The sequence below is a fragment of the Eubalaena glacialis genome, chromosome 13, assembly GCF_028564815.1.
Source record: "Eubalaena glacialis isolate mEubGla1 chromosome 13, mEubGla1.1.hap2.+ XY, whole genome shotgun sequence".
Lineage (NCBI taxonomy): Eukaryota > Metazoa > Chordata > Mammalia > Artiodactyla > Balaenidae > Eubalaena > Eubalaena glacialis.
This window is the reverse complement of record NC_083728.1, coordinates 91,060,492-91,072,991: the sequence shown is the minus strand read 5'-3', so window position 1 is coordinate 91,072,991 and position 12,500 is coordinate 91,060,492. Positions and strand designations below refer to the sequence as shown.

The 12,500-nt window shown below is 60.9% G+C and overlaps 1 protein-coding gene across 7 annotated transcripts in view; it reads right to left on the bottom strand.

Annotated features, from left to right (window-relative positions):
- The window catches only part of TNRC18 (trinucleotide repeat containing 18), a 104,177-nt gene that overhangs the window by 52,175 nt on the left and 39,502 nt on the right, over window positions 1-12,500 (bottom strand). For 6 of the 7 annotated variants that reach the window (XM_061208385.1, XM_061208384.1, XM_061208383.1 and 3 more), the window contains exons 3-5: window positions 8,260-8,415; window positions 5,860-5,985; window positions 3,685-5,409 (exon numbers count right to left, since the gene is read on the bottom strand). In XM_061208385.1, coding sequence (XP_061064368.1) covers window positions 3,685-5,409; window positions 5,860-5,985; window positions 8,260-8,415 — 2,007 coding nt within the window. The remainder of the gene's footprint in view (window positions 1-3,684; window positions 5,410-5,859; window positions 5,986-8,259; window positions 8,416-12,500) is intronic. The other variant, XM_061208387.1, reaches the window with a different exon arrangement.

Here is a 12,500-nt window from a genome sequence, read left to right as displayed (position 1 = left end):
GACCACCAGGGTGCACGCACCCCTCCACACACAGAGCCCGCACAGGGTGGGCACTGGTGAAACAGCAGCACTACTGCCATCACCTATCTGCAGCCCTGCCCCAGGGCCCACGTCCCCAGCACTGACAGCCCCTCCGTGGGTCACATGCTCTAATCCGGTCATTAACGGCAGAGGCTCAGGCTAAGGCCCGGTTCCCATGGCAACTCCCTCCCGGACTCCATCTGAGCATTTCTGCAGATATGGCGACCACCAACTCCAGCCAATTCTGTGCTTTCCAGAGTCTGGGGTCAATACCACCGCTCACACCCGATGCAACCCCAGCTCTGCCCGGTGTGACGGGCAGCAGGGCGGGGTGGGGGCACCATCACAGCCCCCCAGATTTGGTCCCCAATTCGACTCCACCATAGAGGTGATAACGGGCAAGACAGAGAGATGGGAGGCACAGGTCTGGGCTTAAGGGTTCAAGTTCAGCCCGCCTCTTCTAGCCGGGCGACCCAGAGCGAGTCACCTCACCTCCACAGGCCCTGCTCTCCCATCTGTGAAGCTGGGATAACAACAGATCCACCAGGAGGAGCTGGTGGCCGGGACTACGTGGGGCTGCCTGCACAAGGCCCCCTGCTAAACGGCAGGGAAGGTGCTGGTCTGCTGGCCTCTCGGGCGTGGGCACTGCTGTCTGGGGCTCACAGATGTACATGATGCCCGTCCTTCATCCATCTCAGGGTGCAAGACCCCTGTAGCCAGACCAGACCCTGGGTGAGCCCTCAGGGCATTTCCCATAAAAGGATCTCAGGCTCAGCACCGAACGTGAACAGAAAAAAAGCAGGCCTGTTTATGAAGCACCTACTATGAGCGCCTCAGCCCACCTGGCATCAGGGAACGAGGAGGCCCTCCCTAGCGCCACGTAGTAAATGGGGACACCAGGGCCCAGAGGACTTAGGCCTCAGGTTCAAGGTCACGCAGCTGCAAAAGGCAGAGCCTGGATGTGAACTCACTGACAGGCAGAGGGCTCACTCCACAAAGTAGGAGCCAGGAGGTTGGGAAGACCCAGGAGCCCCGGGCTGACAACCACCACTCAGCTGGGGTAACGCCAACTCCTCCCCTCCCCCAAGGTCATCCCGATTGGGGAAAAATCACCACTTCTTACAGGCATTTTTTTTTAAGGGGAGTAAGACTCCATTCACTTTCCAATGGTCACCAGCAAACAGAAAGACAGTCTCAGCCCAATAATCCCTGAAGGTCTCATCCCAAACTATCCCATCCTCTCTCTCTCTCCCCTCCCGCCCCTGACACTTGCACACACATACACGCTCACACACACACACACACATTCTCACCTGCACGCTCTCACACACACTCCCTCATACACATCCTCCCACACACACTCACAACCCCATGGACACAGGTCCCTTGGGCACGGCCATGTACTCTGGGCACCAGGATGAGTTCTGGGGACCATGAGTCCTAACTGGGGTGCCGTATCATGTCACACGAGCATTCTTCTAAAAAAAGGACCCCAAAAGATCTTTTGCCCACCTAGTGAGCGGGCTTCTCCACCACCCAGCCGGCCACCTCCAAGCCAAGGGCCAATGCCCAGACTTTGAATCCCAGACTAAGGCAGGGCCTCATGTGAGCCCCTGGGGTCAGAGGACGGGCCTCCCTGGCTCCAGGGGGGCTCCACACAGAACAATGGGCTCAGTTCAACAAACATTCCCTAATACATCACTTGCTCTGAGCCTTCTGGCTGGATAAAGACCCTCTGCAGCTGTGGTACATTCAGATGGGCAGTGACCGGGCGAGACCCAAGGCAGCCTTGAACCTTACCAGGCTCCTCTGGGAGAGCAGGGCTGGGGCTACGGGTCTAGGAAGCAGCTGTGACAGGACACAGCACTGGCCGCTCACTGTGGACAGAGGCTGAAGCCCAGGCAGGAGTCAGTGCGGGCGGGCACAGGAGGGCCAGGCTCAGGGAGGGACGGGGACACAGGGGACGTGCACCCAAGATGCCTGTGTATCTTGGAAAATCTAGGAGGCGCAGGGAAGCGGGTCGCACGGGGGCCACGACGTGAGCCAAGCCTGAGCTTGCAGCTGGCGAGTCTGGGAGCGAACTGGGGGCTGGGACAGAGACTCAGCGAGGAAACCCAGACCGACTGTTAAAAAGTCACATGAGCTAGGGGCAGCGGGACACAGCCTTCCTTCCGGGGCCCTTACCCCAGCCTGCCAACACCCCACACCTCAACACACTGACCACGGCCTGGAGCAGCGGGGCAGCCTCAGTGCCTGACCCACAGGTGTGGCCCTTGGCTCAATACTGGGCTCTCTCTGGGCGGCCCAAGTCCAGAGTTTCAACCAAAATGCCGCAAATAGCAACTCTCCAAAATCCCAGGAAGAAGTCCAATGGCAAAATATGCAAGGGACAAACGGAAATGTAACCAATCAACCGACTTCTGGAAAGATATTCAACTTTACTAATACTTAAAAGAAATACATCATTCCTCCCTACTGAACTTAACAACGATTGTTTGGGGGGTTTTTAGTTAACACTAAAACACAATTCCGAGCAGTCTAAAACAAAACAGACTGCAAACAAGCATATAAACTCTCTAACTACCTAAGAAGTCACAAAGGCATTCAATGTCGAGACCACAGGAATGCCGGGGCCCTACTTTCCATCTGTCACACTCACTCATTCACTCACTTATCAAACACCTACTATGCGCCAGACCCAACGCTAGGTATTGGGAACACTGAACTAGGTTAAGTAAGGCACGGTTACCTCCCTCAAGGACTTGGAATTGAAAGCTTAAAGCTAACTTATTCGTAGGAATCTATTCTTAGAAAATGACTCAACGTTATCAGTGAGGCGCAATGCACAAAAATATTCAAAGTAACTTCCTAAACACAAAAACATCAGAGAAGAAAAAACTAAAATGCCACGAGGGAACGGCTAACTGAGCTACGGTGTGTGCTCTGGACAGAACACTACAGACCATTAAAAATGATACTTACAAAATGTGTTGGCGGGGCTTCCCTGGTGGCACAGTGGTTGAAAATCTGCCTGCCAATGCAGGAGACACGGGTTCGAGCCCTGCTCTGGGAAGATCCCACATGCCGCGGAGCAACTAGGCCCGTGAGCCACAATTACTGAGCCTGCGCGTCTGGAGCCTGTGCTCCGCAACAAGAGAGGCCGCGATAGTGAGAGGCCCGTGCACCGCGATGAAGAGTGGCCCCCACTTGACGCAACTAGAGAAAGCCCTTGCACAGAAACGAAGACCCAACACAGCCATAAATAAATAAATTAAAAAAAAAAAAATGAGTTGGCAAAAGCAAGAGCCCACCCACAAGGGAAAAACACAAGGCCCAAGATCATAGTGCACTGAAGGCTCTGCAGATCAAACGGGAAAATGAATCTGAGGAAAGAGCTCAAAGTGTTCAGGGTGGTGGAAAAACTCTAATGGTCCCTTTTCTTCTTTCTCCTCTCCTGCATTTTACACATTTTTCTATGTGTGTAACAGAAAAAGCAATAAACTTTAAATAGCAGCCACAGCCCACAGGTGGGATAAAAGACAAACAGTGCCAGGAAGGTGGGAGAGAGGGGTGCACAAAAAAAGGAGGTAGAAGCAGAGAGCAAAGGTGGGGAGGTGAAGGGGGAAGAAAAGGTGAGGGGTAGCGGTGGGACCCGGGACCCACCTTTGACGTTGCTCAGAGACAGGGAACGCTCCTGGTCCGCCAGCCCAGGCACCAGCCGGCCACTGCCACTGTCCTTCTGCCGGGCCACGGCCACCGCAATGCCCACGGGTGGGTGTCGCACCTCCGCCTCACCCTGGGCACCGGAGCCCTCGCGTCCGAAGGCCTTGGCGCTCTCGGGCCTCTCCGGGTCCCGCTTCAGCTGCCGGCCCCCAGCCGCTGCAGGGCCCGCGGGGTGCGGGAGGCGGGCCTGGGCGCGCGGGGCAGCCGTGGGAGCGGGCTCAGGCTTCATGGTGCCCAGGCCTCCGAAGGGGCTCTTCTTCCCGCAGCCGCCGGGGCGCACGGCCACAGCCTCGCGGGCGAAGCTGCCGCTGTATTTGATGAGGCTCTGCATGGCCGAGGCCTCTCCCGGCCCATGGGCCGCGGCGTGCAGGTCGGCGCCCGGCCTGGCGCAGGTGGCCCCGGCGCGGGGCAACGCACCCCCGGGGTCCAGATAGGCCTTCTTGGAGGCGGCGGCAGCGGCGGCCTCCTCCTCGGCACGGCTGGCGTGGTGGTGCTGCGCGGCCAGCACGGCCATCTGCGTCGTGGCGAAGTTGCCCAGCTCAAAGGGTTTCCATTTGTGCTCAGGGCCGGCGGGAGGGGGCGGCCGCCCTGGCTCCAGGCCGAAAAGCTTGGCGGCCTGCTGGGAGGCGGAGGCGACGACGGGGCCCCGCGGGGCGCGCTCGCACGGCCGGGGCTCGGCCTCGGGCTTGAGCAGCTCCTTGGCGGGGAGGTAGGCCCGGGGGTCCGGGGAGGAGCGCGCGGCCCGCGCCGGTGGGGCCTCGGCGGGCGGCGGCCGCTTGAGAGAGCGGATCACGGAGCTCTTCTCGCGGAGGCTCTCGGGTCGGTCCGGGGGCGGCCGCGGAGACCCGGGCGGGGCCTGCAGGACGCCAGGCCTGCCCGCCTCGCGCTCCCGGGTCCGGGCGTCACGCGCCTGCGACGCGATCTGGATGGGCCCCGGGCGCTCGTCAAAGGCCTCCACAGAAGGCACGAAGGTGGGCGCCACCACACGGTGCTCACGGCCCGCCTCGCGCGCGGCCGCCACTGGGAAGATGGTGTAGACGCCGGCGGGGGCGGGCTGCGGCGCGGCGAAGGCCCCGGAGACGGCGGGGGGCGCAGGCGGGCCCTTGGTCGCGGGCGGCGGCGGGAGCGGTGAGGGGCAGGGGCAAGGCCCCGGCAGCAGGGCCTCTGCGCGCCGCAGCCGTGCGCTCTCGTCCTGGCGCGCAGTCTCCTTGGAGCCACGGGCCGCCTCGGCCACCAGTGCGGGGAGGCCCGCGTCCCCCGCGCCATTGCAGAGGCTCAGCGCCGGTGGCGGCAGCGGCGGCGGGTTCTTGCCCTTGGACTCGGTGGCGGCCGTGCCCGATGCCCGCGGGGGCCCGGGCTCGGCCAGGAAGGGCGACAGGCGCTCCGGGAGGCGCGGGGGCCCGCGGTCCTGGCGGCCCTCCGCCCGCGCCTCTTGGGTCAGGTCCACCACGCCGCGGGGCCCGGCTGCCTCTTCGCGGGCCCGCGGGTCCTTCTTGCCGAACAGTGGGGGCGGCTCCCCGCCGCGGCCCATCCGGTCCTTGGCTGGACCTTCCCGAGAAGAGCCTTTGGTCGAGGCGCCCGACGAGTGGCCGCCTGGGGTCCTGGAGGAGGGAGCATGAGAGTGCAGGGCGCCCGGAGCTCCAGGGGCGGGCAGGTAGAAGCCGTCTGCAGGGAAGAAAGAGCGCAGCCGTGAGCGAGTGCCCCCTCTGCCGGGGGGGAGAGGGAAGGGAGGCCCCAAAGGGTGCCCTAGACCCCAGGGCAAGGAGGAGGGCCATGCACAGCGCAGCCCAGGAGAGGGCAGGCTCTGGAAATGGATAAAACCAAGCTGAAACCCCACCTTGGCCACCTACTAACCTTTCTGAGCCTCAGTTTTCTCATCTGTGAAAGGGGGAGAGGTCAGAATTAAGAGCTGCCCAGAGGGCCCAACAGGATTAGATGAGGGCAGGACAACTAGAAGGCTCCAGAAGGCTATGGGTGGGCCCAGAAAGCCTGTGGGGGCCCTTGGGGGCTGGGGTCTTGGGAAACACAGCTGGGATGCTGCCTGGAGTACTGGGTAGTGATCCCTCCCAACCTCATTCCGCAGCTCCCCCAGTCTCCCCACTCCTGCCCTCTGACCTTTCTGGGTATCGAAAATGCTGGGCTGGCCCAGCTGGCTGAGGAGGGGGCTCCCGCTGCTGGGGGGCTCCAGGTGGTTCAGGTGGAGGTAGGATGGGTACAGCCCGCTGGGCAGGTGGGAGAAGCCTGCAAAAGAGAAAAGAAGCCAGCTGGGACACCTCCCACTGGGAGCTTCCTTCCACCCTCTCTGCTTCTTGGAAATAACGTGTCTTGGCTGTCAGCCCCCTGGTGCTGGGAGCCCTGAGGTTTACCACCAGCTCCCACAGCAAGGATTGCCCCCTCCCAATCCTGGCACTCCAGTCCCAGGCAGCCCCCAGGGGCTAGGGCTCTCGAATCCCCCAGGAAGAGAATCAAATTGGACCCAGTGCAGGGCAATGAGGATGATGAAGATAGATGGCAATTCTAATCACAGACCAAACCCTCTCAACTGCTTTGCCTTTGTTATTCTCATTTAAATTTCAAAGGAAAACAACCTGTGAGGCAAATACTCTTAATAGCCCCATTTTACAGATGAGAAAACTGAGGCTCAGAGAGGCCCACTTGCCCGAGGTCCCCCAGCAGAGGAGCCTAGCTTTGAACTGAGGTCACCAGAACTCTTAACCTCAGCCCAACATGGACCCAGTTGAGTGGTTTACTGGCTTAACTTCTCTGCTGTGTGACGCCAAGCAGGTCGCTTGCCTTCTCTGAACTTCAGCCTACCCAGCATTTCCAGCTGCTGGGTCTCCCAGGCAGGTGCTGCTAGGAAAGAATTCCTCCTGCCAGGGGTCCTCCTAACCTCCCACAACCCCCTCCACCCCACCAGTGATGCCCCAGAACCAGGGCCTTACAGAGTGCAGAAGACAGGAAACGGAGGGCACGGAGAAAGAAACAAGAGACCTAAAAGAGTACACAAGGAATAGAGGCCCAAGAGCCATTCAGCAGGGCCCAGAAGGCCAGACAGGTGAGCAGGTGCTGGGGCAGTGGAGGAGGATCCCGCCTCTCCGCCTGGGCGGTGGGTCCTACAGGACCTCAGACCCACTGGTGATCCCTGAGGGACTTGGGTCCCCCATGCCCCCCCAGTCACTCCCTCTGAGGCCAGAGATGCAGGACCCGTCCCTGGCCACACTGGGCGCACATCTTCACCCACAGCCCCACCTGACAATGACATTAACAACAATCACAAAACGATAAGGAACACCTGATACACGTTATCTCACTTCATCACTGAAACAACACTCCTAGCTAGGCACTGGTTCCCGCTGCTTTCTCATCTGTAAAATGAGCATAATAGTCCCTCCTCACGGCTTGTTCTGAGGATAAAGTGAGTTCAAGTATGCAGTTCTTTGTGCATAGGAAGAACACTGCATTGTTTGCTATCATTACTATTATTACCGGTATTTGCTGGCAAAGGAGAAAAGGGAGTCAGGCTGATGGCACACAGGCACCAGAGGCAGCCTCTGCCCTTCAGGCCCCTCGAGCACCCCCGCTCTGGGCTGGTGGAAATGGGAGGCTCAGATGGGACCCCAGCCCGGAAGGACTGCCCACCATCCCAGTCCTAGAGGCAGGATCGCCCCCTCCGTGCGGGGCACACACAAGTGAGGACAAGGACAGAAGCACTTGGTGACAACTGGCACAGAGAAGGAAGTGGGGAGACAGTGGGCGGCGAAAGGCCCAGGAAAGCCTGAACCTGCAACAGGCGCCCGACCCGGGAGCACCCCAGGACACCCAGGAGGCAGCAGGAGCGAGCTAGCACCCAGCATCTAAAATCCACCGGAGCCCAAGGTGGAGGATGCACTCAAGAGTCCCCCAGGCCCATTCCTTCACTGACAGAGGGGAAACTGAGGCTCCACGGAGGCCCAGGATTTGCTCTGGGCCGGCAGGAAGCCAAGCCGGCAGGCCTCCCCACATTTAGGGGCATCACCGTAGAACAGCAACAAGAGAGCCCAATGGCACCTGGTCCCACTGCCCTCACAATGACAATTACTGACGAGCTGACTGCACACTGGGGAGACAGCGGGCAGCAGCAAACTAGGCCCTGCCCTCAGAGCTCACTCTGGTGGGGAAACAGGTATCTCACGAAAAAACACACAGATGAATGTGTCATCACGAGTGGGAGGTGGAACCGGGGTGGGGTGGGGGGTGTGTTTGCGCCAAGCCCTGGAGGAGGAACAGGAGATAGCCAGTGAGCTGGGGTGCGGGGCTGCAAGCGGAGGGAACAGCACGTGTAAAGGCCCTGGGACAGCACCACGAGGGAGCGCTGAGCATCTGAAGAACAGCAAGGAGGCTGGATGACCAGGGCTGGGCCCCACGGGCCACAGCATGGAGGAGTGACCGTGGAGACAGAGGGGAGGGGGCAGACTTGAGAAGTGCTGGGGATAGCGGCCCAGCGCCCTCGGCCCGCCCGCCTGGCTCGCTCCTTACCTTCGTGGGCATGGGCGGCCCACAGCTGCACCATGGGCAGGTTGCTGGGGGTGGGGGAGCGGAAGGAGAGGTCAGAGGGCAGGGGCACCGGGCTCCCATGGGATGAGGCCGAGGGCCCCATCCCGCTGGCCACAAAGCTGCCCAAGAAGGCCTCGCCTGCAGAAAGAAGGGGGGCTGTCAGGCAGCCACCAGGCCACCGCCGCCCAGCCCACAGCCCCGAGATCCCCGCCTCTCCCTGCTTCTCGAAGCTGACACTGGCAGGGAGACCAAACAAACCTCCTCCGCCCTGCCCCACCCCAGCCCCTTGGACTCAGGACCACCCTGGGTCAACTCAGCCAGACTCAGGGCTTGAGAAAACTGCCCAATGAGACCCCAGGTGCCTCCAGGGCACCCGACACTCTTGGCAGAAGGGCGTTACCATCCCCAGGCCAGAGGGGGTATGGTTCTCCCCATCTGCACCCGAAAGCTGAGGCTCAGTGCGGGGCAGGGACCTCCGGAGGCCATAGAGTGACGAGGTGGAAGGGGGCTCAGGTTCTGAGCTTCTGGACCACGGAGGACACCAGAGAGCGGGAGAATGGCCTCCAAGGACCCCAAGGCATCCCTGGACAGGCCCGGACCAACCCCTCAGCCAACCCTGTGCGGGAGGAACCGTGTGCCCATTTAACGGATGAGGAAGCTGAGGCTCAGAGATGGGAAGTGCCTGATCCCACAGCCTGTGACCAGGGGCTCTGAATGCAGCCCAGCAGCCTGTCCCAGAACTACAGGGAATTAGCAAGTGAATCAGGGAATGAATAAGAGCAGTGGACAAGGGAGGCCTGTCCCTTCAGAGAGCAGAGCTCCTCCTACTGGGGGTCCCTCAAATGGGGGCGTGGGGGCCGACTGACACCAGGAAGGACAACCAGCTGGGGCCTGGGTGGAAGCCACACCCACCCCTGCCACGCCCCACTTGGCCAGGCCCCCACCCGCAGGGGTGCGTCCTCCCTCCTGCCATCCAGGGGTGCTGCCCCTAAGCTCCACGTGCCCGTCCTTCAGGGCAAAACGCTGGCAGGCCCCCAGCTCACAGGCCGGGGGAGGCCTATGAGACCTGGGCAGGGGGCTTCCCTTCCCTGGCCTCTGTTTGCTCGTCCGCAAAATGGGGATAATAACGCCTCCCTTGAGAATTGTAGTGAAGGAAGAAGCACGCATTTAACAATAATAATAATAATAAACAGCAGCAGCGCCCGTTCACTGAAAGGTACCAAGCACCAGCTCTGGCCACCGACGTAAGAGCTCCCCGAGTGCCTCTCAGGGAACCTCTCCAAGCCCCTGCGATGCGGGCACTGTTTGCAGCGGCCCAGAGTGAAGTGGCTGCAGGGGGTCGCAGACAATGTGTGACTCGGGTGCCCAGGGGGCCCCAGCCCGGCCCTCAGGGGGCTCGCAGATGCCCACCCACACCCTCTGAGTCCCCACAGGCCTCCACGCAGCGCCTACAGACCCGCCCTCACCACCTCCCCGGGGGCACAGGAGGCCCAAACGTCCCCCCAGGCCCTTCAGGGCGCACACAAGGGGCAGGGCCTCCTCCCTGTCGCCCAGAGCGGGCCGGCGTCAGGCGGAGCGATGGGCGCACACCTGGCACCACGTGGCATCACCACCACCCCGCGTCCGGGCCCCCCATCCCACCCCCACCAGCCCCCTCACCGGACTCCAGCGCCAAGCCCTCGGGACCCAGGGCCATGGTGGCCGGTCAGTCCGCCCATGCAGCCCCAGCCCGGGCAGCGGGGCCTCCGGGCCGCCAGGCCCCAGGCTTCCTCCTCTGCGGGCGGGCGGGTGGCCGGCTCCGGAAGCTGGCAGCCAGGGGTTTGCGCAAGGGCTTACATCAGCCGCCGGCTCTTCCTGCCCTGGGCCTGCCCCTGCCCGGGCTTGTGAAACCCGCCCAGCAGCACCCCAGGCCCGGATGCCACCAACAGCTCCTGCCTGCCACGGGGCTCAACGGTGCCCGAACTCCCTCCCCCGGGCCCGGCAGGCAGGCCTGGGCACTCTGAGAGCAGCAGCGTGTAGCTCCGTTAAATGGGCACGCCAGCGCCCCTCACCGCCAGGTCTAGGACAGTGGCGTTTATTTGCACAACTTCACTGTCCCCACCCCCTCCCCTAATGATGCTCCTGAAGCAGCGGAGGGGCAGGGCTCAGATACATGAGATAAACCCCCGGTTGCTTGGACTCCCTTCCACCTGGCCCCTCCGCTCATTCCCACCTCGGGGCCTTCCCTGGGCCTCAGAGAAGCCCTCCGCCCAGGATGACGTGGAAATGTAGACCTGTGTCCCCCAGGAGTGGAGTCGGCCTCCCCCGAGGTGCCCAGGACCTGGCACACAGCAGGCATCAACTCTTGGCCTAAGTGACTGCACTGTGTCTGATCCTCTCAGGGCAAAAGCAGGTGGACACATGTTAGGATTAGGAGAGAAGGCAAACACAGCTCCTGACACCTGAGGACGCATGTGCCACTCCGGCTGTCCTGCCTGGTCCCCCTAGGGTGGAGGAGAAGCAGCTGACCCCCCAAGCCCGGCCCACCAGCATCTCCGGACTGCCTTCTGAGCTCTACACCCCCACATCCCTCCCCCCGGAGTACCTGGAGCTCTCCTCAGAGTCTAGGTACACATCCTCAGCTCCGCACACCCACCCCTGGGGACACAGCGGTGGCCTCCTGGGTTCACAGAGAAGGGTGGAGGCCTCCGGGCTCGGGGGGGCAGTGACAGTCAAGCCAGAGCTCACCACCTTTCCCTAGACTTGGCTGGAAATCCTCCAGCACAGCCTGGGGTGGGAGGGGTCTCCATCCCTATCATCACAGACTGAGGTCAAGGCCTGGCCCCCCTTCCCTGGTCCCAGGCCGCCCCCTGGTGACCAGAGGCCTCCGTGCCACCTGCCCACCCACGCGAGTATCTCACTCCACGACTGTCCAAGCCTAGAACACATAGTGAACCCGCAATAAAGTACCATTACTCATAATTAGAAAGGGGGACCTAACCCAACTTCAACAGACACCGGGCTTCACATGGAGACGCTCGTGGAATCTTCCCACAGGCCTTTCATGGGGCACAGAGGACAATCCCAAAGCCACACAGCCCTGGACCAGGGGCAGAGCCAGGGCTGACCCGGAGCCCAGCCGTGCAGCCCACACCCCTCCTACAGGGTAGCCACTCGAGGGCCACCAGGATCCCCCGTGGGAGAACGTTCCCACTGGCCTGCCCGCCATCCTGGACAGACCAAAACCTGGTGAATCAATGACACCTGTTCTAGATATTCGCTGGACACTCCAGGAGCCACTGGCCACTTGTGGCTACTGAGCACTTGAAACATGTGGCTGGTGACACTGAGGAACCGCATCTTCAATTTTATTAAATTTTAATTAATTTAGACTTAATTTAGCCACAGTCTGGATGGAAGGCTCCTCCCTGCTGGAAACCGGAGCAGAGCAGGGATGGGACCTCTGACAGGCCAGGCCCCCACCATGGACAGAGGCGCAACAGAGGGGGGGCCCCCAGGGGACAGTGGAAAACAAACCCTGGCCCCAGCGCCCACGGCTCTGTGACTCTGAGTGAGTTACTTCACTTCCCCAGGCTGGGGAGCCGGATAACAGGAATCTCTCCCCTCCACGTGGACGCTCAGATTCAATGAACTCACGTTTGTAAAATGCTTTCGTGAAGTGCCTCGTTATTTATAGCTACACAACCTGGGGTTTGAAGAAGCCCAGCAACTGCTCCAGGTCAGGGTCCAAGTGGGACTATCACCTCTACCCCAATTCCATCTGTCCTTCCTTAAAATAAAACTTTAATTCTGAAACTAGAGAGAGCTGGTTGTTGCCCATGATGAATGCACACTACCTACCACGGAAAGGCATGCTTTCAAATAATTCATTGCGCATTATGTGAATTTCACCTCGATTTAAAAAAAAAAAACACGTAAGCTCCTCTCTCTGCCTCTGAATCCAACACTGCATCTCCCTGACCTCGCTGCCCAGGGCGCCCCAGGGCCCAGAGGTTTCCGGGCTGGCACCTTCCCATCCTGGCTCACCCTCCCACAGCCCTGGGAGTGAAGGAATCTTGTTACCCCCATTTTACAGACTAAGAAACTGAGGCTCAGAGAGACTGTCTGGTATCACTGGGCCGGGGCAACCGAGTCGCTCAGCTGGTGCTACAAGCACACTGCACACCAAGGTCTCAGCTCAGGAATCCCACCACGCCAGGCCCTTGGCTCCAGACCGGCCACTG